The following is a 22,740-nucleotide window of genomic DNA, read 5'->3' on the forward strand; positions in this document are numbered from 1 at the left end:
CCATGTGGGTCACCTCCAGGGCCAGGGATTGAACTTGTACTGAAGCAGCTGCAGCCACCTTGCAGTGTTGTGTCCTAGCCCATTGCGCCACCAGGGAGGGCCCAGCTCTGATTAGTTTTAGGCAGCATTCATGTATCCCATCAAATGCTCTTTACTAAGTGCTGATTGTTGGTTATCACTGGACATGCTCTAGGCAGATCCTGACATTTTGCTCTCACTCACTTTGTACTTTGCGAGCAGTGGGTGTCGGCCAGCAGTTATCAGCATGTCATCACCACGCTCTAGAACAAACCGGATTGGGCGGCCAGTCCTGTAGGAAATGACTCTGTTACCATGCTGGATGCATCATACAATTATAGGAACACAGACATGGGGAAAGGGGTTTGAGATAATATAGCTTAGTGATCTTTAGTGGGGGTAATAATGTGCTTTAAACAACATTTAAATTTATTTTATTTACTTATGTATGCATACAAGAAGTGGGGTGCAGGCCAGAGGTGTGGGTAGTGAGAAGATTCACCAGAGACAGAAAGGGGAATAGAACAGGAAAATCTACTGAAATACACTGCTGAGGAGAGCAGCGGGTGAGACAGTAGAGGTCTGCCATGCCACATAGGTCACCTCCCTGGCCAGGGATCGAACTCATGCCTCAATGACTGTGGATAGCTTCATAGTGCTGTGCATTAACTTGTTGGGCCACCAGGGAGGGCCCTTCAACAACATTTTGAAAGTTTATGGGGACATCAGAGTAAACAAGTACTGTCAATATTTTCGTTTCAGTTTAGTGATTTCTGAGAATTTAGATATTAATATATTATTTAGTTATAACTTTGATTTCCTTTTCAAATTACTTTAAGGAATTATATGAATATTTTGCAATTATGTATATAAGTAGGCTACACCATTATGAGTTTCACTTTGGGATATTGAGCTATTTGCCATAAGGAATACTGAGCCTAAAAGTTGAGAACCAGAGCTCTACTGAACTCAGCCTTCTTTGCATTCAAACTTCCCTTTCATTAAAGCTCATCAGGGATTCCTCTGGCTTTCTCTGATGATATGTTCCCATTGCCTGCACATCTGTATTTACAGACCAGCTTTTTCTATTGTTGGAAAGTGACACTGAGCAAAGACTGCCATAGTTTTTCTTTCCAAAGAAGTAGGCTGAGATTAAATTTGTTCTGACTTTACCTAGTGAACAAGCAGTTAGTTGCAAAGTTCACAGAAGTCATAGCTACTCCTTTGTCTGGTTATTCCACCCATATGTGCAGAAGCTGAACGAACATCCGGGCAGCTTCAGACCCTGTTTATCTCGTGACAAATTGTGTTCTTTATATGGCTGGGGTTTTAGCCCTCCTTTCGTTTAGTCAACCTCATTTTGATTTAATGGCTCAAAAGAAAAACATTTAGAGTGAAAGTCAATGCCATTCATGAAAAAGTGGAAGGTGCATGCCATGAGTCAAAAAAAAGGTCATTTCAATTAACACAATAATAATTCACACAATAATTTTGAAAAACACACAGATACTATTTCTCCCACTTCATGGATAAGGAAGCAATAGCTTGCCCAAGCTGACCCCACGAGTGGGCAGAGCAGGGTGTGACCACAGGTCCTGTGGTTCCTGACCTGGTGTTCCTTCATCTACAAGGTAACCACATCTTTGCAAATGAAAGGTTGTGGGTCCTGGGGTGCAAGGGGGTGCAGGGCTGCAAGGGTGCTGGTGGTATCTGCACCGCTAGGCCTGCTGACACTAACAGCTGTCACTGTGACTTACTTGTTGGCAGCCACGGCACTGACAGCTCCTAGCAGAGCAGGCTTGGTGACTTTCCCTCCAAACGCGCCTCCAGCTCTTTTCATGTGGCAGGCGATTCTATTCCTTGGGACCTTTAGTGCCGCAGACACAAATTCCTGGGGGAGGTAAGTCACATAAAGTGATTTAATTGTTTATTTCCTCATGCAATGCTGCTTCTCTGCCTGCTAAGGGGAATTCAGTGATTCACCAGGTACAATGTGTGCAACCATCAACACGATTTCATTTTAAACATCCCCCAAGGAAATGGGGGGATGCTTAGAGCAACCTCAACTTCCTGCAGCTCTCTAGCACAAGACAACTATTATTCTGTTCCTGCCTACAGATTTGCTGGTACTGAATCTTTCATAAACATGGAATTATGCAGCATGTGTTCTTTGTGACTGGCTTTTGCATTTAGCATAGTTTTCAAGATTCACCCGTATATACCAGCATTCATCTTTTTTTTTTTTGTAGCTGAATAATATTTCATGCAAGTATAGATAAATGTGTTTATCCATTCACCCATCCAAGGACATCTGTGCCATTTCTACTTCCCGCTACTGTGAACAGTGTCGCTATTAATATTCACATATAAACTTTCATTTGGACAAACATTTTTCTAGTCATAGAATTGTTTTCCAAAGCAACTGTGCCACTTCTGCCACCAGCAGTGTGTGATGGTCCTCACTTCTCTGCAGCCTCATGGGCACTTGTCTGTCCGTGTGGTTACAGCCACTCCAGTGGGGGTGGAGTGGTATCGTGTTGGTCTTGATTTGCATTTCTCTGGTGACTAGAGGTGCTAAACATCTTTTTATGTGCTTATTATTCACCCAGAGACTTTCTTTGGAGAAAGGTCTACATAAATTCTTTACGAGACTTTCTGTTGATACTGTCCCGAGTCCTGGCCATGGGCTTTGGGGGCCCAGAGACCTGGTTACTTCTGGGAAGAGCCTGCCGACTGCACTCTGGGAGGCACTGTACTGCCATGGTGATCTGGGGACAAAGATTTTGGCCACTTGGAGCCCACAGCCGTGTGATCTCTGCCGAAAGAGAGCTCTGAAGCGGTCACAGAAGTGATCACCTCCCTCACTGTACAGAAAAGGACCTTGATGCCCAGTGACTTGTAGGCATTCACAGAGCCCATTGGGGACACAGCTTGTATTGCCTCACTCTTATGTCCATTTCAAAACCTGCAACTGGGGAGGTCCTGGCCACACTCAGTTCAACACCAGTCACTTCAGACTTTCATTTTTGCCTTGAATGGCAGCTGGAAGGTTTCTCCTCCCATTGCGTTCACCCTGTCCTGAAGGACTCAAAATACCAACTCACCGATGCTCTACCAGGAAGCCCCTGGCTTTCCCTCTCAGTGATGCTTGTCATTAATCCTCCTCTTGGAATAACTGTCTAAGAATCCACGTGTGCCTGGCACTATCTGGGACCGACAACTCACAGTTTGGGAGAGGACAATGCCTGTGGGTCTGCTTTACTGGCCTGGATAGAACAGCAGCCTCTGTCTGGCCACTAGAATGGGGCTGGACTATCCAAGCACCTGTGTTGGGCTGGACATGCCTTGGAAACGCAGTTGTTTCATACATGTAGCACCAAATACATGAAAACCAGAGAGAAAAGCAGGGCAAATGGAGCACACAGGAATTTAAGTGGAACACCGCAGCTCTGATCTCTCTGAGATTAAGTTATTAAGTTTTACACTATCGGTTGCTGTAAGGGGAAGACAAACTTTGTCCTGCCTTGGAAGATAGCAACACTTTTGGATTTCCTTGAAAGGAAACATTAGCCTCAATTTCCTCATCCTGGACGTGAGTTAGCATCAAGAGTTCAGGCAGTGTGAGAAGCAAGTGTGTTAGGAATCAAAAGACCCTGGAATCAAAGTGCCTGGATCTAGGGACCTCATGTCATGTATCACATGGCGTCTCAGTTCCCAAAAAACACTGTTACCTGCACATGGGTTGGAAACTGTGTTCCAAGATGCAAGACCATTTCTTTATCTTCTTGTTTTGGGATAGCCAGGATAGTTTGGGTTTCCATGTAGAAATGCTCCTGCCCTTCCACATGCACCTCGCCTGTAAAACCGAAACACAGGGCCACATTTAGTTGAAAGACCCAACCTGAGGATGCTCAAGGCACCTGGCTTATAGTGAGTTGCGTCGTGTGTAGGGTTTTATGTCATCGGGCTGGGCCACTTTTTCTAATTGGCCCTCACTGTGCCCAACCAGTTGAGTGAGCCTGGGTCATTCACATTCTTTGGTCTCAGTTTTCTCATCTGTCTAGTGATAGCACTGCTGGATTTAGGTGCAAGCCAACATGGCCACGTAGCCAGCCTTTGCCATCTCCCTGCTCAGCTAATCTGACCAAGCAATAAAGCCTCATTTTCTCATCTCTAAAATGGCAGAGGGGGTGGGAGTTGTATCTCAGTGAGGTGATATGAGCATAACTAGTTACAGAGAAGACAAGTAACTTGCTCAGGGATGCGAAAGTTTGAAATGGCTTAGTTGAGACTTTCCCCCACTTTCCAATCAGTTCTCTCTTACTGCTTATCTGAGCCTTTTCGCTTGTTCAGTACATTATCTTGTAGGCTATATCGAGAGAGTAATTTGACCCTAGTTTAAATATTTGGAAGGAGATATTTAGACTTCAAGACTAAGTAAAAAACTCCTGTGATGCGAAAATAAGTGAATTGTTTTGCCAGGAATCAAGGGATTTCTAGAATTTTTTCTTGGGACAATACAATGTGAGTCATGCAAAGAACCTGTTCTTTCTGCACATATATACTGAGCATGCATAGCTTTATGTCTGCTATTGTTCTGAGACCTAGCATGTTACAGACATTCAATTCATTTAATCCTTATAACTAATCCTACAAGGCAGGTATTAGGAAACATGTAGAGAGGTAAAGGATGACATAAGATAACTGAATTTACTTTTCCCTTTTCTGGCTCAAGATCACTTACCTTCAATGACTTGATCAACATTTTTAAAGGCTTGCTCTACATCTCCTTGCTCAATTTTTTTCTCCGGAGAAAGAAATGAATTGTGCTCTAGGGCTTGCTGTAAGCAAACAAAGCAAAACCAAACAAAAAAAGATGGCTTTTTTTTTTTAACATTCTAGAAGCCATTCATTCCTCATCAAAATTCCATATTCCTCCACCATTTTATCTTCACATACTTAAACCTTTTGGATAATGTGGACAGTCAGCTGAAACTGGGTTAAAGTGGGTTACAACCATTGCCCACCTCTTAGTTTTAAGGGGAGATGAGGATATTTAAGACATGGTCTCACCTTCTTGGTAGCTGAATGGTGATCTGAGGTTGCTTGGTATTAAGATGCCAAGTTTGTGGTGGTGGCAGTATGGCAGATAAATAGAGCAAACAGAGCCCCCAAATGATGAAGACAGTGTGGCTGGGATGTTCAAAGATGTTCTTGTGAAGATAACTTAAACTGGGCGCTGAGCTGGTTAGGATTAGGCAGTTAGCGAAGGGGGTGGGGAGCACCTGAAGTTGAGAGTGCCTATAAAACCATAGTTTGAAGTTGACAACAAGCAGAGGAATTAAAGTGAGACTAAGGCCAGCTAGTTGGGGAGCAGGTTTTCTACCAAGAAACAGTTGAATGAACTTGGAAGGTGACTGAAGTTAGACTGAATCTTATCTAAGAACCTTATTAAGAGGACAAAATTGTATAAGAAAAGTGATGTGATGAACTTTGTGACTTAGAAACATTCATGTGATGGGTACATGGGTTGGACTGCACTGCAAGAGTCTCTTTAAATAGTTATTGTGGCTACTCCGACAATAAGGGGTGAGGACCTGGCTAGAGGGTGGGGTGGGAGTGAAAGGGAGAATGGAAAGAAAGGGGAGATTTCAAGGATGCCCCTTAACTTGAATTTGGCAGCTGTTGGGAAGAACTGAGGAAAATCAGAGAGAATGCTGAAGACTACCTCCTGCCAGGGTGACTTTCATATAGCTTAAGTATATATAGCTATCTAGCACCCCTTCATTTTACACATTGATTGAGCACCCCCTATGGATGTAGTGCTTTGCTAGACACCACAGATAGAGCACACCACAAACATGTTCTTGACCTCACTATTAAACGCAACTAAAACAACTCAACAGCTAATATTTATTGAATGTGTTCCATGACCCAGGTTTTATTCTAAGTCTTTCCTTGGTTTCTAGTGTAAAATCCCCACAATTTCCTCCTCTTGATGTAGGTACTACTGTGCTTCCCATTTCATGGATGAGAAAACTGAGGAATGAGGAGTTGAAGTAACATGCTAAACTTTCGCTGCTATTCAGAAGCTATTAAATGTCAGAGTCAAAATATGAATTGATATTCTATCTTCAGAGTTTTTTTAACTGGGAAGTGAGCAGGAGGCAAAGGGCCCAAGAGCAAAAATTCAGATGTCACACCTTCTCTGAGAAATGCAGTGGTCTGCATTACCCCCTGACTAGGTTGAGGTCATAAGGACATTCATCTGGTGTTGCTTATCTGCATTCTTAGGTCATGCCTTGTCAAGCGGCCATTTCAGCAGAGGTGGATGTGGGAAGAAAAAGGATGTTCAGCGTAGGAAAATTCTCAGTATTCGGTCTTGATGTGCAGTATGCTAGAGCCTTCTGTCCAAAGTATAAGTAACACCAAAATATAGCCGGAGCCCAAATTATACTATTTTATGACTCCAGGGGTGGATGTCTCACTCATTTCAGAAAGCACAGTGACTCAACTACCTCTATTGTGATAATCTTCGGTTCAATGTCTTCGTAAGCAATCCTGACTCTTTTGGCAGCCTCCTTTGCGTGAGCGTAGGTATCGGCAGCCACGGTACAGACGATCTGACCCACACAAATGACCTGCAGAAACATCATAGCAATTAACTAAAACAAAAATTGTTAAGAAGGAATTACTAATCCCACATTCTTATACTTGCCCAATGGGATCGTATGGCCAAAACAAACAGTGGTTTCTACATATGACAATAAATTTAAAGCCATGGCTTGCGTGGGATGTAGGGGTACAGAAACTGAAGGTGGGACTTAATTTCTTGACCTCTGACTCTGTTGTTGTTGCTACTCTCCATTTCCATATTCCACCAGTGATGTAATCATCCTGAAACTCCATTGTTCTTCCAGTGTCCTATGTGTTATTATGCTTCTAGCTTTCATGACTTTTTAGAAGCCCTTTTCAGGCTTTTATCAGAATCTCAAGGGGTCCACAATTCAAGAGAGAACTTGAGAACTACTAGTCACTGTTACTACTACTAAGTAACAGAACTACTAAGGAGTTACTGTTTCCTGCAAGCCTTTGTGACGTGGTTATGCGGTGGCTATACCCATAATCCATTAAGGCATTTCCAGCAAAGGATTTGGATAATAAGCCTTACACGAATCACCCACCTCATTCTGTGCATAGAGAATCTCTCCTTGATGATTATTTTCTCCTGGAACATCTTCTGCTGTTATCACATCAACAACACCTGGAAGTGCCAGAGCTTCTGAAGTGTCAATTTCTCTAGGAGGGAAGATTTGAAAGTCTACATGAAAGCTGCAGGAATAAGTTCAGGGTAAAATAGGAATGATCTGTCAAACACAGAGCAAAGAAATGATGGCTCTCATGAGTGAATCATGGGCAGTCGTCTGTGCTGGAGGAGTTTCGGGGTTTAGCAGGTGTTCTGACTCCTGGCTACAGATTCTTTGAAGATTATATATAAACAGTGACTGATTCTTTTTTTTTTAATTAAAAAGTTTATTTTTACATCATTTTGTACATTTTTTTTCCATCTCAATTGTAATCCCCGCAAGTTTCCCATCACCAAGTCACCCGTGTGCCATCACCATAATCCCGTGCATTTCCCTCCCCCCATCCCCCCGTTTTTGATCAGTGACTGATTCTTACCAAGCAGAGCAAATGAATATATTTTCTTTAAAGTTTTGAACATTTTAAAAAAAGATTTATTTATTCATACAGAACTGGGGTACAGGCCAGAGGTGCAGGGGTGATGAAAGGATTCACTAGAGACAGAACAGGGAGCAGAACAGGCAGACTGATGAAGTACACTGCTGAGGGGAGCTGTGGGTGAGACAGGAGAGGTCTGCCATGCCATGTGGGTCACCTACGGGGCCGAGGATTGGACTTGCACTGAGGTGGCTGCGGCCAGCATGCACTGCTGCATCCTAACCCATTGAGCCACCAGGGAGGGCTCAGCAAATGAACATTCTTAATTGACTTAGACATATAAATATGTAACATAGCTCTCAATCTGAATATGAAATTGTGAATACATTCCAGTAATATATAGGAACACCTTTTATTTTCTTACATGATCTTTGCATAAGTTCTGGTGCTGGTGACTACAGCCAGGAAAAGTTCTTCATTGATGGGTGGCATGTCATCAACATAAACAGCCTCCCCTGTGGTGTGTTTAATGGCTGATTGGTGCATCATTGGGTGGCCAACTGGATCTTGTGGGGACTGGCAGGGATCCACACACTGTTAACCAATAATGCAAGTTATTTTATTTCTAGACTGTCATGCCCTGAAAACTGAGTCTGATAGATTCGGTTTACTCATAAGTCAAAAGGACAACTTAGGTATTCATATCTGTGAGTTGAAGTTAATAAGCATCCATTGAGTACTATGATACAATGCTAGGGAATAGATTCTGGTTTTAAGTCCTTCCCCTAAGAAGGGAGACATTATTTCTGACCTTAAGGATATACAACCTTGTTAAGGAATCAGAACAGATACAAACACACGTTAAAATAATGTGATTAACATCACATAGCAATAAACAACAGTTTATACAACTAATATGTTCAAGGAAAATATACAAGATCTAGGAGACTTGGGTGATAGTAATAATACAGGGGAGGCTTCCTCAAAGCACTAAATGTTGAGTCAGCTTTACAGGAAGGACAGGAATTGACCAAAAAAAGGTGGAGTTTTTTTTTTTAATTTTTTTAAAAAGATTTATTTATTTGTGCATACAGAACTGGGGTACAGGCCAGAGGCTCAGGGGCGGCGAGAGGCTTCACCATAGACAGAGTGGGGAGCAGAACAGGCAGATCAACGAATTACACTGCTGAGGGGAGCAGCGGGCGGGCAGGAGAGGTCTGCCGCGCCATGTGGTCACACCTCCGGGGCAGGCATGAATCAAACTCATGCGGAAGTAGCTTTAGCTTCTCAGTGCTGTGCTTTAACCTGCTGCACCACCAGGGAGGGCCCAAAGGTGGAGGTTTTAAGTAACAAAATTGAAACTAGTGGAGAAGGGAAATTCAGAATCTAATTCTTTGTGTACCCTTAATTAAAACATAGACACTAAACCATGCAGCGAGTGTGTGGATGGCAATGAGTAGCATCAGCTAGCTCTAGTGGACTTTATCTTTACAAGTAAAAAAAAAAAATAGAGGTGGTGACGGAGGAAAATATATGCAGAATTCATGTATCTGAATTCATGGACAGATTAAAAAACAAGTCCCATCCACCTACCTGGAACATCTGAATTCCTTGGGGTGTTTCTATGGGGAAATCTTGCAGGGCACTTAGGAACTTTTCTGGGATATCAGGAAACTTCTGGGGATCCTGAAAAGAAGATAATTTCACAATCTGAGTGACTAACTTGGTAAAACACTTGAAGAAACAAGGTTGCTCAATTTATTCTCCTAGGTGTTGGGTACAAGTTCTCTGGGGAGAGAGTCCTGAGTTGTGAGGTCCCCAGATGAGTGGTCACTAGTCTGAAGATCAACCATGTTTTCTTAGCCACACACAAAAATGAGCACTTCCTCCCAGGAGAAGACCTCCCTTAATGGCAAGGTCTTTTTCTGGAGGGGTGCAATATGCACACTTCTAAAGACAGGCTTTCAAATCTGGGCCAGCTTTTCCATTATTATCTTTAAGAAGTGACTCAGGATACGCAAAGGGAGTCAGCTACAAAGATATTCCATTACAGATGATTTGTGCTAATGGAGAAACTAGAATGAAGATAAATATCCAGCAACAGGGAAATGACTAAAAACTACAGCATACCTATAAGATACAATATTCTGTAGTCATTAAAAATTATTTGAAAAAGCGGATATTAAAAATGCTCATGAAATACAATTAAATGCAAAAAGAAATACAAAAATTCATGTACAAGATAATCCCTTTTTTAAATAAAAAAATAAAAGGATGTATTCCAAATGTTTGTAGTAGGATTGTTGGATTAAAGTTAATTAAGTTTTTTTCTCTTGTGTTTTGAATTATTTTATAATGTTACAATATATAATAGAATATGTAATATGCAAGAGATTATAATGACTGTAAGTAATAGATATAAGACAAAATATGTTTATTATATTATACATTATAATGTATTAGAAATGTACTGACTCTATATTTATATGCTGAATATATTATGTAATATGCAATAAAGTATATAAAATGTATACCATAAAGTGCTAACAATATTACTAATAAATAATGTAAATAAAAGTAATAAAAATACTGGCAGAACTAACAGAGTAAAACTCTCAGCCACGGAAGACATATGGGTGCATTTCTTGCTATTTTTGGGTCAGTTCATGACTTATCAAGGGAATATTCACAGTCAAGGACCATACTCTGAAAACAGTACTACATAGGCCATTTTATGTAAGAAAGAACTAGTTATAGAAAACTAGAAATAATGTAACAATCCAAAACCAAAACGAAAAAGATTAAGTAATGATACAGGTATCTACAAACATGCTTTGCCACCATGATGTCATGATGTCACTGAAGCATATATAATGTCATTAAAGCATGTTTATGTTACGAAATGAAATATGTAAGCTGTACTAGCCAGGTCTAGAAGACATGGATGTGTGAGACACATACACATTCAGGTCCATAAAAAGGGGTTTAGAACACACACACCAAAATATGAATAAGTTACCTCAGGGTGATGGGGTTACGAATGATTTTCTCTTCCTTTTTGGCTTGCTTGCACTTTCCAAATATCAACATGGGTATTATTTTATCAAGAACATTTTAAGAAGAAAAAAAGTTATAAATGACTTATTGAAGACTTTTTGAAGCTTACGGTTGATCAACCCGACACTGCGATTTTGTCATACAAGTTATTGGGCAAATGGAATCAAGAGGTCGGTATCCCCTGAGCTAGGGAGGCTGGCAGCTTCACACAGAGGCCGCCACTAGGTTCTCTCAAGGATTATTAAAACCAGGTAGGCATGGTGCTGACTCATCACTGTCCAGGGGTGCAAGAAGTCAATTACCAGTTTGTTCAGTCCTCGCCTAACTTTGAGGTAGAACTTGAAGAGTAAGCTTATGATGAGGGTCCGCCTGTATTCGACCATGCCACCCTCAGCGTCTGGTGGGATGTGAATCTCACTCAAGACCAACTGACACGCATCACTCAGCATCTGGTCGTCCCATTGCCTAATCGGAAAGAACAGAAACATTTCAAGGAGAAACAAAGACAGACACTAAACTGACAGAGCAAGGAAACGTCGAGGGTAGTCTATATCCAAACTTGACATCTAAACAAAACACTTTCAAATATTTCAGGAACTTCTTTCAGAATCTGATGCAGAGGTTCCCAAATTTTCCTTACCAAGCTATTATTTTTAACTTCATGGGCTGGGAATGTTGATGCATCTCAAATAGCTTGGATAGAAAAGTACTAGAGTTAAAAGAGTTTCCCAAGATCTGGGTTTAAGTTTATTCATTTCTGAATCTTTAGCAGTGTAGCATGCTTAATGCACAAATGACGCATGTAATGATTGGGAAGTAGCTCTCTGTTATTTTTCCCCACAAATACAAGCTTCTACAGAAATGCTTTGGAAGCATCACATAAGTTGAGTATCCACAAAATGGTACTATGTTCTAATTATTGGCAATGAGTATGATGGGTCAATAAAAACTACAAAAGCAGAAGTTAGAAGAATTTTAAAAACACTTTCAAAATGCTAGAAATAAGGAGCCTGATAAAAGGAAGACCCTTTAAACTTTGGTAGAGTTGATCTTCTTTATGTGATCTTCTTTTCAGTTGTCTTAGACAACTGAAACATGTACCTCTTTTTCACAGGTTAATTAAAAGTGAAAATTTGAGGACAATATCTAATTAGATTAATTTGTACATTACTATTACAAAAACTGCAAGATAGAATCATTGTGCTTCACTTGACTCTTAAAAAAAAAACAACAAATGAAATCCTGCCATTTGTGACAAGGATAGAATTGGAAGGGACTATGCTAAGTGAAATAAGTCAGGAGAAAGACACATGCTGGATGATTCCTTTCATATGTAGAATATAGAGGAACAAAGCAAAGGAAGAGACCAAACCAAATCAAAATACCCTCTAGAAATCTGCCTGAAGAATTGAGGCTACCATAGGGGGACGTTGGGAGCAGAGGATGGAGGGTGTGCCATGGACTGTGGTGGAGGACTGGGTGCCTTGTTTGTGAGGGGGGTGTGGTAAAAGGCATCTAAGGCAGCGTGAGCCTGGACCCCTGAATCATATGTGTTGTTACACATCTCAGTAAAAAAAAAAAAAAAAAAACATTGTATCTTGAAGGAGGTTGGATTTTGGATGACTTTTATTTTCTTTATATTTTTCTCTAGTGCTTACATTTCTACAAGAACATCTATCTATTGAGCTATTTATCTTTTATTTTCTTACATTGTTGCTCATTTTTGGACAGTATTTGATGTCTCCCTCAGGGGGAGTCTTGGTAGCTCTCCCATCACCACAGCACCCAGGACCCTCACCACAGTTCCTTGTGCTCTTCCCTCCCCAGTTTTGACCTCTTTCCCTCCTCCTTCCCTGTTTTGTGCCTCCTAGCTATAGTCTGCCTGCAAATTTTGTCTTTTTCTGGACCTTGAAGGACATCTATCTATTTTATAACCGAAGAAATTTGCAAGAGCTATTGTCATCAACGTGTTCGACCTGCCAGGCCTGAGCGCCCCCTTTTTCTGACATTCTGGGACATACCTCCCAATGAGCTGCTTGCAGGTTTGGTTCGCAGAGACCACAGTGGGCCCAACATTCCCAAAGAACATTTGCAGGTCCTGGATGGTGTCTGTGCTGTCTTCAAACGTCACACTCATGCCGGCATTGACAATGGCGAAGGCGTTCTCTTGACGCTGGGCCAGCCGGAGCCCTGACACAAAGCGCCACTGGAGAGAGAAAAGTGGAGACTGTGGGGCAGACAGAAGCAACTCTGATAATTATCAAAAGGGTCCTGTGAATAACCGAGAGCTCAGGTTTTTACTGGCTACAGTGTTGACTTGTGTGTTTTCCATGTGCTAGTATTGAACCCTGTCAACAACTCTACTCATTTTCAATTTCCTAATGAGAAAACTAAGAGGCTGAGTAACTTGCACATGTCATAGAGAAGCTGGCAGAGCTGGGGTTCAAATCCCAGCAGTCTGACTCTAGACTTATGCTTATCTGCTCTCTCGTCTGAATCACCACGTGCTGTCTCAGGCAAGTGATTGAAACTGTTTGGGTCTATTTTTTTTTTTTTAATGGGAAGTTGGGTTTGATCACATAGGGTCTCATGCTGCTGAGAGGGGTGGGTGGGGAATCTGGGGGTGGGTCGTCTCTAACCACATTTCTTCTGTTTTAGGTTGTTGTTCTAGGTAAACCTCGTTTGAAAACGGATTACTACTATTAAAAAATAGAAAGAAGGCTTGAAAATCAATGGAGCAAATGGTTTCCAAAAGTCTTTCTAGGTCCAAATCTGTCGTTCTAAGTTAAGCTTCACTAATGTCTGCGATATTAGCATCACAATGTGGGGACACCTAGTTCAAGTATAAGGTGCAGTAATGTGTGGCCAGCATCATGGTAGGGACAGGAGGAGACTAAACTCTACCACTAGTAGATTAATCTCTACCACCAGGGGATTAAATATTTTTGATGTAGAAAGCAAACGTGTCAAAGAAGTGTCTGAGGCACACTGATTACTCCACTATACTGTTTGGTGGGGACTTTCCATTCTTGTGGCCACCGCCCTCGTTATCTTCTTTATGACGTTAGCTTCTTAGGTGGTCATTCAACCTTCAGTCTGTTCTCCACCGACGTTTCCTCTATCTTTCTTGTAGACTGCTATTCCTAAAATACCACTTTCATTAAGTTTTAACCAAGCTTTACATCCTTCAAAGGTAACTCTGCTAGAATGCAAGCAAACTTCTTGATGGAGCCACAGACGAGCTTGGTGATGGAGCCCACTCCCTCCCAGGTTCATCCTCCAGGCTGCTCCCATCATATCACAGGACTTCCCTGCCTGCTGCTGGCCTGGCAACCTGGCACACCCCCTACCCCACCCCCATGCTGCTCCGCCTGGAACCACTAGCCCCTCTCTCCACTATCCATACCCATTCCCCACCGTGTTCCCTTCTTTTTGAACAACAACAGGGGATGGCTCTCCCTTCTACCTGAACTACTGATTTCCTGCCTGAATAATTAGCTGTTGCTATTTCAGGTCCTCTCTGTTGCTATCCATGTCCTGTCTTCTGGGTGGGTGCCTGATAGTGAGTGGATACATGATTTTTTGGTTAACTTGGAAATAGCTTTATGATAATGAACTTTAGGTTTACCAGGAACTTTCTGTAGATGGTCTATAGATAGTTTTACTCAGTCTTGATTAAGTTACATATTTCTCTGAAACCAAAATTTATATTCCTCATACAAAAAGCTCTTCTTCTGAAGAAAGATAGGTCTCATGGAAATGTTTTTAAAACAAAAGAAAAATAGAAATCTAACTATGGTGGACATATAAAACTGAATGCCTATTCATTTTTATACAGACACAGTTATAGTTTTAATTTAATTTATCTTTTTATAGAAAAAGGGCTTATGGAGACCAAGGGCCTAGGATCTATAAAAGGCCCAGTGTGCTCTGACATGAAAGCAGATCAAATGATTATATGGGAATTTCCTGTGAGCAACCCCCAAAGTCTCCCGGAAGCGGTTAGAGAGGACCCCGATTGAAGGGACCCATCTGCAGCTGGAGGCTTGGGACAAACTGGCTCCCCTTAGTTTGGGCAGCAGGTCAGGAAAGCCTTACCTGAGTAGAGTAGGGGATATAAACAGACAGTACAATCTCCTCCAACTTAAGGTTGGCTTCAGGTGATTTTCCAAGGAAAGGCCCATCTAAGGGAATTTGCCGTTCTCCTTCTGTTAGGGAAAATGACCTTTACTAAAATGAACTTACCAAATAGGCAAATACATAACAAGGGACGGGTGGGATGTGTCTGGTAGAAAGAGAGAGAAGGCTGGCTGAGAGCCAGGGGATGGGTCACATTCAGCAACTCATAGGACATCTGGGTTTCTGGCAAGCTATGAGTAACCCTAGATAGTTGGCTACAGAACTGAGGTTACCACAGAGGGTACGGACGGAGGGGTGGACAAAGGAAGGAAAGGAGGGTGCATCATGGACTCTGGAGTTGGACTGAGGATATCCTGGTGGTGAAGGCCGTGTGGTCACAACACTTGAGGAGGAATCCAATCACAGTGATGTACATCAGTGTTGCATCACTTGAAGAAAGAGTGAGCCTGCCACACATACATTCTCACACATATGCACGCATTCACACACACTCTCACGCACACACACACCCACACACACACTCACACACATTCTCATGCATGCACACACACTCACGCATACACTCACACACTCACACATACGCACACACTTACATTGGCCCACGCACACACACTCTCATGCACACACACACACCCATGCATACACTCTAACGCACTCACACATATGCACACACACACTCTCACGCACACTCTCTCATGCACAAACACACACACACGCATACACCACACATCTGGGCTTCTGTTTCCTCAACAACAGAATGACAGGGTTGGTCTAGAGAAGCTGAAATTCTCCTGGCTCCTTTCTTTTCCTCCCTGGTTCTTATTGCTCATTCCACACCATATACAGATTTGGGTTTTGAAGAACATCAAAGCTATTTGGGAAAAAAGTACAATGTAGGTTCACAAGTTGGTATGAAGTATTTCATCAAGGGAAAGAATGAGGTCCAGGCAGTGTTAGAGGTGGAATACTGATGTTTAACATGTTTTCTTCAACAGCTGTCACACTCTTACTCAATTCTCCATATTTTGAAACTGTGATCTTAATCAAAGAGAAGATAAGCTGAACTTCGATAGCCCTCTGAATAATATGCACTTGCTTTTATTTCTTTCAGTTTAAATCATGTTCACTTGCAAAGCTCAAACTGCCTCTGGATAAAGGAAGACACAATGAATAATATGCCCTGGAAGCTTGATTTCATTTAAAATGAAAAGCTCTATAAAAAAGTGCCATCTTTATGAAACTCTGAAATGAAATATGTCATAAAACTTTAAGATCATGGAGACAGCTTTCATTAATTTTTTCCTTTAAAAAGTTTTGATATTACAATTTGGATGTGCATGAATGTGGCTACATAGTTAAACTGTCAGATGCAGTAACTTATCTGACCTACAAGATCCTGAACATCTGGAGAACACGATAACCAACTTCAGTGTCATCATTATATTTGAGATAAGATAAATATCGCCTATATATAGTTGATGAGCCTAAGTTAGACACTCTGGGTTCCTAGTTCACAGTTTGCAGAAGGAGATACATAACTGACAGTGGTAATTATTTCAAGCCTGATCTCTTACCTTTAGATACCAGATTGATGACAGCTTTTCCTGCTGCTAAAATAGGATTTAGGTCAGAAAAATTAGGTCTGCTCACCACATGTCCTCCTAAAGTCTAAATTAGAAAAATAAAAATGACATTCTAAAAGCTACACTTCATTATTTGACAAATAACAAACCACGTATATTGGAAACTTATATAAAATTTTAATTCTTGTCTGTTTCATAGAAAGATCTGGCAGAGTTTTGACACAGCTGAACAATTCAGACAATGTATTATGTAATGTTCCCAAGCCTGAACCCAGCCCAAACTTAGTGTTTGAGAAAATATCCCTGTCCATTGCAATAGAAGGAAACATTTCTTAGAGATTGACCCAGTATGGGTGTTCGCTAACGCAGGGGAGGAGAGCAGAGCCTGAGAAACACCGAGACCCAGGATGGGCACATCTACATCCCAGCTGCTTTCCATGCTGCTGTGCACAGGAGTTCTCTGTGGCCACCCAGCGGGGTTAAGGAGGCAAAGTGATTGGATAGGAGCAACATGGTTCAGAAAAAAGGGCAGAGAACCAGAAATAGGGCCAGAGATAATCAGGAGAAACACTCTTCACCAAATTCTGCTCGACTCCCCAGTATGTGTGAAATGGTCAGTATTTTGAACCAATTTCCCTGAAATCATAAATAATAAAACCTCAAAAAACGCCATAGCTGGAAATTTGCAAGAATAAACATGTGGGAGGCACATGTTCAGGAACTGACCTCAGTGCAAAGATCTAAGAGGAAAATCAGTCATAAAAGGGATTTTGCAAGTACAGACTCTTGTTTGTCCTACCTTGGATAAGACATATTTTACAAACTGTGAAAGCTGCATAGGGTCTTAGTGACAGTCCATTTAGCTGAACCATCATTTTAAAATGAAGGAACAGTGAATTCAAAAGATCATGTGGCTTCTCTAGTGTCAGGCCACGTTTGGTGACAGGCTGGGTTTAGGATGTGGGCCTCTTCAGACTCTGGCACCATAATCTCGGGACACAAAAATACACTGATGGCTCAAATACTCACACTCATATTGTAGTGACTTGTTCAACAATGACTTGGGATTTCTTTTCAGAGTGGTTTTTGTTAAACTGAACACAATTACACAACTGTCCATAACTGTGGCTTAACTCAATAATCTAGTGAACATACCGCCATATTTCTAATCTGAGCTCCAGCAAGCGTTCTCAGATGCTTCAGGAGGGCGCTGAAGGTCTTTGTCTTCTCTCTTGGTTGGTCCGAAACAATAAATTGTAAGGCATCATTCAACTGGGCCAGGCTACAGCCTGCGCCTATTGTCACACCTGAAAGTCAGATAGTAGAATACAATGAACTGTGACAAGATCAAACTGCATGGAAAGGAACTTTAAATATGCCTTCTCTTCTCATGTTAATCCAGAATAACAAAAACCAAAGATAGTTAAAAATAAAGTTGGCAATTTTCTTTATCCCCAACTTTAAGCACCAAATTCTCTTCATTAAGTCAGAAGGAAAAAGAAAAGTATCAGAGGAATACAGGGAAACACTGGGGGTCAGAAAAAAGACAAAGCTAGCAGGCAAGTTGTAAATCAAAGAGATATGGCAGGAGGAGAAGGGAGAGGGTTCAAAACCGGGGAAGGAAAAGCACAAGGGACTGTGGTAACAGTTCAGGGGTGCTGTGGTGATGGGGAATTTATGGGGCTACACTTGAGGGGAGAAATCAAATATTGTAAAAAAAAAAAAAAAGGTCCCCTCTGACCTCCACACAAACAGAAAAAAAAAAAAAAAAAAAACCAAAATTTTCTTTCTCAGTTATTGCCACACAGTTTAGGACATGGAAACCACAGACATCTAAACTTCATTTTTCCATTTGTTCTCAATTTAATGTTTTCCTGAATAAATTCATCAAATGGGAAAATTTCAGCCAAGGCCTTAGAAGGCTTTAATGGATCATTCACCCTGCAGGGACTCGACACACACATTTGCAGGCTTTGGGCTTCCTCCACTGTCATTTCTTCCTAGTGTTGTTTTCTTTTCAACACAGCTGAAGAGCACACCCCTGGCACTCAGTTTGCTTTGCAAGTGTTTTTACAAGGAACACTTTCATTTGTGATGTCAACCAGTTCTTGCCTCTCAAAGAGGACAGGACACTCAAAAAGGTGAAAGCAAGCTCCTTCTTTAGATACATTCTGCACCAAAAAAGACAAAAGGCCTACCAGTGATGTTAAGATTTCATGGGGGGATGACAGAGAAAACTGTTGCTGCTTAGAGGGACAATCATAAAGAAAAGTTTGGGAAGTACTATAGACTGTCCCTTTAGCTTGGGCTTCTCTGTGACCCTGACTACCAGCCTGGCCTCCCCCTGCTCCTTCTCTTCCTGGGGGGCCCTTGACAAGAGGTGGAAAGATGAATGGGCAGACTGATTTAAGACTGACAAATCAGAAGGGGAAGTGATTGATTGTCCATCTAACTTCTGTGTGCGTGCGCACTGGGGAGAATCTGATTTTATGTAGGATAGTTAGCACCTACGATCTGGTATTCATTCAAATGCTGAGTTTGGGTAGCTCGATAGCAGAGCCTGTTTCTCAGGCAGCGTTAGTCTTTGCACTACATGGAAGAAATACCTGACTAAAAGTAAGGAGAGGTAGGATCTGGCCCTGGGGTGGAAACATGTGAGCCTTGTGAGGTCAGAGCAAGGTTAATGGAGTTAAGTCATAAAGTTGGTAAAGTTACTTAAGCCCTTTGAGCTTATATATATATATAAGCTCATATATATATATATATAAATCCGCTTTATTGAGGTACAATTTATATACCGTACAGTTATCTCACTTAAATTGTACAATTCAGTGGCTTTTAAACATACTGAGTTATGCAACTATAACCACAAGCAATTTTACAATACTTTATTCCCTTCTCCCAAACTTGGCGCCTTTTAGCAGTGCTTTCTGCTATTCTTTTCATCCCCTGCCTCTACTCCCCAACCTTTAAACCATCACTAATCAACTTTGTATCTCCCTCTTGAGTCTACATCTTCTTTAAGAGGATGGAAATGCCAAAGTAACTTGCTATGTCTCCCTCCCAGGGTGGTTTCTCCCAAAGAAACAAGAGATGAAAGCATTTGGTAAACTGTGAAGAGTATAAAAATGAACAAGGTGGTGTTCACAGCTAAATTTTCTAATCTTATGACTCATTAAAAAATTGTTTCTTTGGCCCTTCCTGGTGGCCCAACAGGTTAAAGTACAATAATACAATACTGAGACGCTGTCTGCAGCCACTGCAGCATGAGTTGGCTCCCCAACCAGGAAGGTGACCCACACAGCGCAGCAGACCTCTCCTGACCCGCCCGCTGCTCCCCTCAGCAGCGTATTTCACTCAATCGGCCTGTCTTGCTCCCCGGTCTGGTGAATCCTCTCAGCCCTGCACCTCTGGCCTGCACCCCAGTTCTTCTACTCATAAATAAATCTTTTTTAAAAATTGGGAATTGGTGTTTTTTGGTATGTGAATGTAGGAGAAGCCTGAGTAAAGTTCCTGAATCTGGTAAGATCCTTCCCTACTGTCCAACTGATGTCTCAGATCATCTCTGTCAGTCAGTCCTTCCACAGCAGGCCAAGCCACAGGTATGTGCCTACTGTGGAGCGTTGTTCTCAGATACACAGTGGAGTTGGCCAGCGGGCAAAAGTTCACAAAGGACACATAGTAGGTACTCAACAAATACATATTTTTAAAGGCCTCCCTGTTCTTTTGTAATATCATTTTGGTCCAAGAAATGCTTAAATACTTGAATTCTTGTGAGGGGTTGCAAATGTCCATTTTGTATGGAGAGAGGGTATATGTTTTAACAGGTTCTCAGGGAACTCATCACCCTAAGAGATTAAGGAATATCTGTATAGCTGAAAAGTTTACAATAAAAGAATTGTGTAGAATGCCACCTAGAATATGACCTCTGCTATCAAATCTGTGTTCCCCTATCATAGGCAGAATTAAGCATTCCCCCCCTATATATTTGGAAAGCAGTGTGTTTATACCTCTATTACAAAAGTCATTACAAGTTATTTTTAGTTATTTGTTCTTATCTGAAAGACAAAGTCTCTTACCATCATTTGTGGTGTTCACAAAATGTAGCTCTGGAAGCCTGAGTGGAGATATGAAAACTGGATGGAATTCATCTCTGAATTTCATATTTGGTCCTTAATGGAGAAAAGCATTAACGCAGTTAGTAAAGAAGATCATGGGTGCTAACAGATGTCATTTATGGATAATCCTGAGTTAACATGGTGATGCAAAGGGCTCATTTTAAAAGAAAACAGCGAGTACTTCACAGGACCACAGGTTAATAAAGATGTAGGACATTCAGAGTTTAAAGAGACATGTGTTCGGGTTACCCGGTCTACACTGAAGGACTTGCCCAGAACATACCCACTGTGGTGTTGCCCATGATGATGGGGGCTTCCGGGAAACTGGCTTTCAGCTCCATCAGGTCACTCAGGGTCACAGGAGTGTACCAGGCCGACTTCTCCCCTTGGAATGTCAGTCTTCTCTTGTTTGGGTCTTCTGCCATTCTCTGTAGAGAAGCAAAGTCAACAGGCTTTCAAGCAAGACTGTTGGACTATAAGCAGTGAGTGTCCACTGCTCTAGGTGGCCTGTTGGTCATTGTAGCTTTTTGAGGTGACACAATTTCAGGGGACTGGGAAAGAATGGCCTTGTTTGAAACTACCTAGATGGATAAGGTCTGTGTGGGCACCACTGAAAAAACATTAACTAGGTGTAAACTGCACCTATATCAGTGGGTAAGTGTATGAGGAGGGATGGGTTGCATGGGATGAGAAAAATATCTTAGTTTGGGGAATTAAGGGGCCAGGCTTCTTGCTCTAGTTCTACCCTTAGAGTGACTCAGAGGAGCCTCATCTTTGGGAATTATTATTATTATTTTTTTGGACAGGTATTGCTCATAGGCAAAATTCCTTGAAAAAAAAATCCCTTGAGCCATTTACCAAATATAAAAAGTGGGATTTTTTTAATAAATACATATATGTATATATCCATACATTTATATGTATTCACCTATACCTATACATATAATTTTTAAATAATAGGTGAGTCCAAGTTCACTCTCTGGGGTGGGTGGAGACTGAGACCCTAAAACCAGTGTGATCATGTCCAAAGTCATGGAATGGAATGGGGGAGCCTACCACACAGGTTATATATTACACTCTCTCTTCGTCCCACTGGGTTGACATCATAGAGGCTAATTGAAAGAACGATGTAATTCCATTATAATAAGTACTATTTGATTTTTTTTACGTTTTACAAAATGCCTTTAACATCACTCACAAGCGATGTGTGACCTTGGGTAAGTTACCAACACTCTCTGAGCTCAATACCTTATACCAAGGAGGCCAAACTGAAACAGAGCTGAAGTGTTGGTAGCTTCCCCCTCTAAGTTATCTACAGTGGAGCTGAACAAATCCTGAAGTGTGTGTCACTGCCCTACTGAGTGCTCCTTGCTGGATCCAGTTCCAATTTTCAACATCTACACCCCATTGTTTCCACAGTATAATACAAACAGACTTAAACCACATCATGTCATAAGATAACAAACGTCAAGTATCTTACTATTAGCTCAGGTGGAAATATAGGCTCCTGGGAGGGATCCAAGGGCTGGAATTCATCTTCGTTGTACAGTTTGGTACACATCTTAACAAAACACAACAAAATTCAAATGAACTTCAGCTTCTTTTGGTAAGTCCCTCTGGCTAGGCCCCTCTGTCTGGGTCTCTGACTCACCCTGGACCCAGAAAGAAGGGCAGGCAGATAACATTCCTGGCACCAGCTCCTGAAACCGGCTGAAACTAGACCCTGATATCAGCTCCTGACCCACCACTGAGACATCTGTTCTTGGAAACCCGTCCTTGGGTGCCTTGGGAACCCGTCCTTGAGTGCTGTGAAGTTTGTTACTGCTGTGAAGTTTGTTACTCTTTGAATTTGCACTGGCTGTGACGTATATAATGGCCGATAGGGCCTATATATTCTCTGACATTCCTATGGTTGGGGTCTTGCTCTCCTTGTGTGGCCTGAGTACCTGCAGGAAAGCTTGACCCCAGCTAGCTGGCTTAATAAACTCTGCTTGCTTGTGCATCTCTGGTCCTGTCCTTTGTCACGGGAGGCAACCGGGTGATTTCGGACCCTAACTCTTTGAGAGTCTGAAAGCCAGACTTCAGGGTCAGAACCCAGAGTGCCGACACTCCAGACAAAATGGTGGTGCCAGAGCCAGGGG

At 41.8% G+C, this 22,740-nt stretch overlaps 1 protein-coding gene across 1 annotated transcript in view; it reads right to left on the reverse strand.

Annotated features, from left to right (window-relative positions):
* The window catches only part of LOC101627977 (aldehyde oxidase 4), a 54,691-nt gene that overhangs the window by 15,008 nt on the left and 16,943 nt on the right, over positions 1 to 22,740 (reverse strand). Inside the window, exons 7-22 of the mRNA XM_004674833.2 lie at positions 22,080 to 22,160; positions 20,883 to 21,027; positions 20,561 to 20,653; positions 17,637 to 17,788; positions 16,473 to 16,566; positions 14,857 to 14,966; positions 12,780 to 12,964; positions 11,061 to 11,223; positions 9,295 to 9,387; positions 8,126 to 8,295; positions 7,203 to 7,317; positions 6,537 to 6,659; positions 4,763 to 4,859; positions 3,750 to 3,874; positions 1,776 to 1,909; positions 223 to 310 (exon numbers count right to left, since the gene is read on the reverse strand). Of these exons, the coding sequence (XP_004674890.1) occupies positions 223 to 310; positions 1,776 to 1,909; positions 3,750 to 3,874; positions 4,763 to 4,859; positions 6,537 to 6,659; positions 7,203 to 7,317; positions 8,126 to 8,295; positions 9,295 to 9,387; positions 11,061 to 11,223; positions 12,780 to 12,964; positions 14,857 to 14,966; positions 16,473 to 16,566; positions 17,637 to 17,788; positions 20,561 to 20,653; positions 20,883 to 21,027; positions 22,080 to 22,160 (1,968 nt within the window). The remainder of the gene's footprint in view (positions 1 to 222; positions 311 to 1,775; positions 1,910 to 3,749; positions 3,875 to 4,762; positions 4,860 to 6,536; positions 6,660 to 7,202; positions 7,318 to 8,125; positions 8,296 to 9,294; positions 9,388 to 11,060; positions 11,224 to 12,779; positions 12,965 to 14,856; positions 14,967 to 16,472; positions 16,567 to 17,636; positions 17,789 to 20,560; positions 20,654 to 20,882; positions 21,028 to 22,079; positions 22,161 to 22,740) is intronic.

Source organism: Condylura cristata, unplaced genomic scaffold (genome assembly GCF_000260355.1).
Source record: "Condylura cristata isolate star-nosed mole 26May11 unplaced genomic scaffold, ConCri1.0 scaffold00002, whole genome shotgun sequence".
In the NCBI taxonomy this organism is placed as follows: Eukaryota; Metazoa; Chordata; class Mammalia; order Eulipotyphla; family Talpidae; genus Condylura; species Condylura cristata.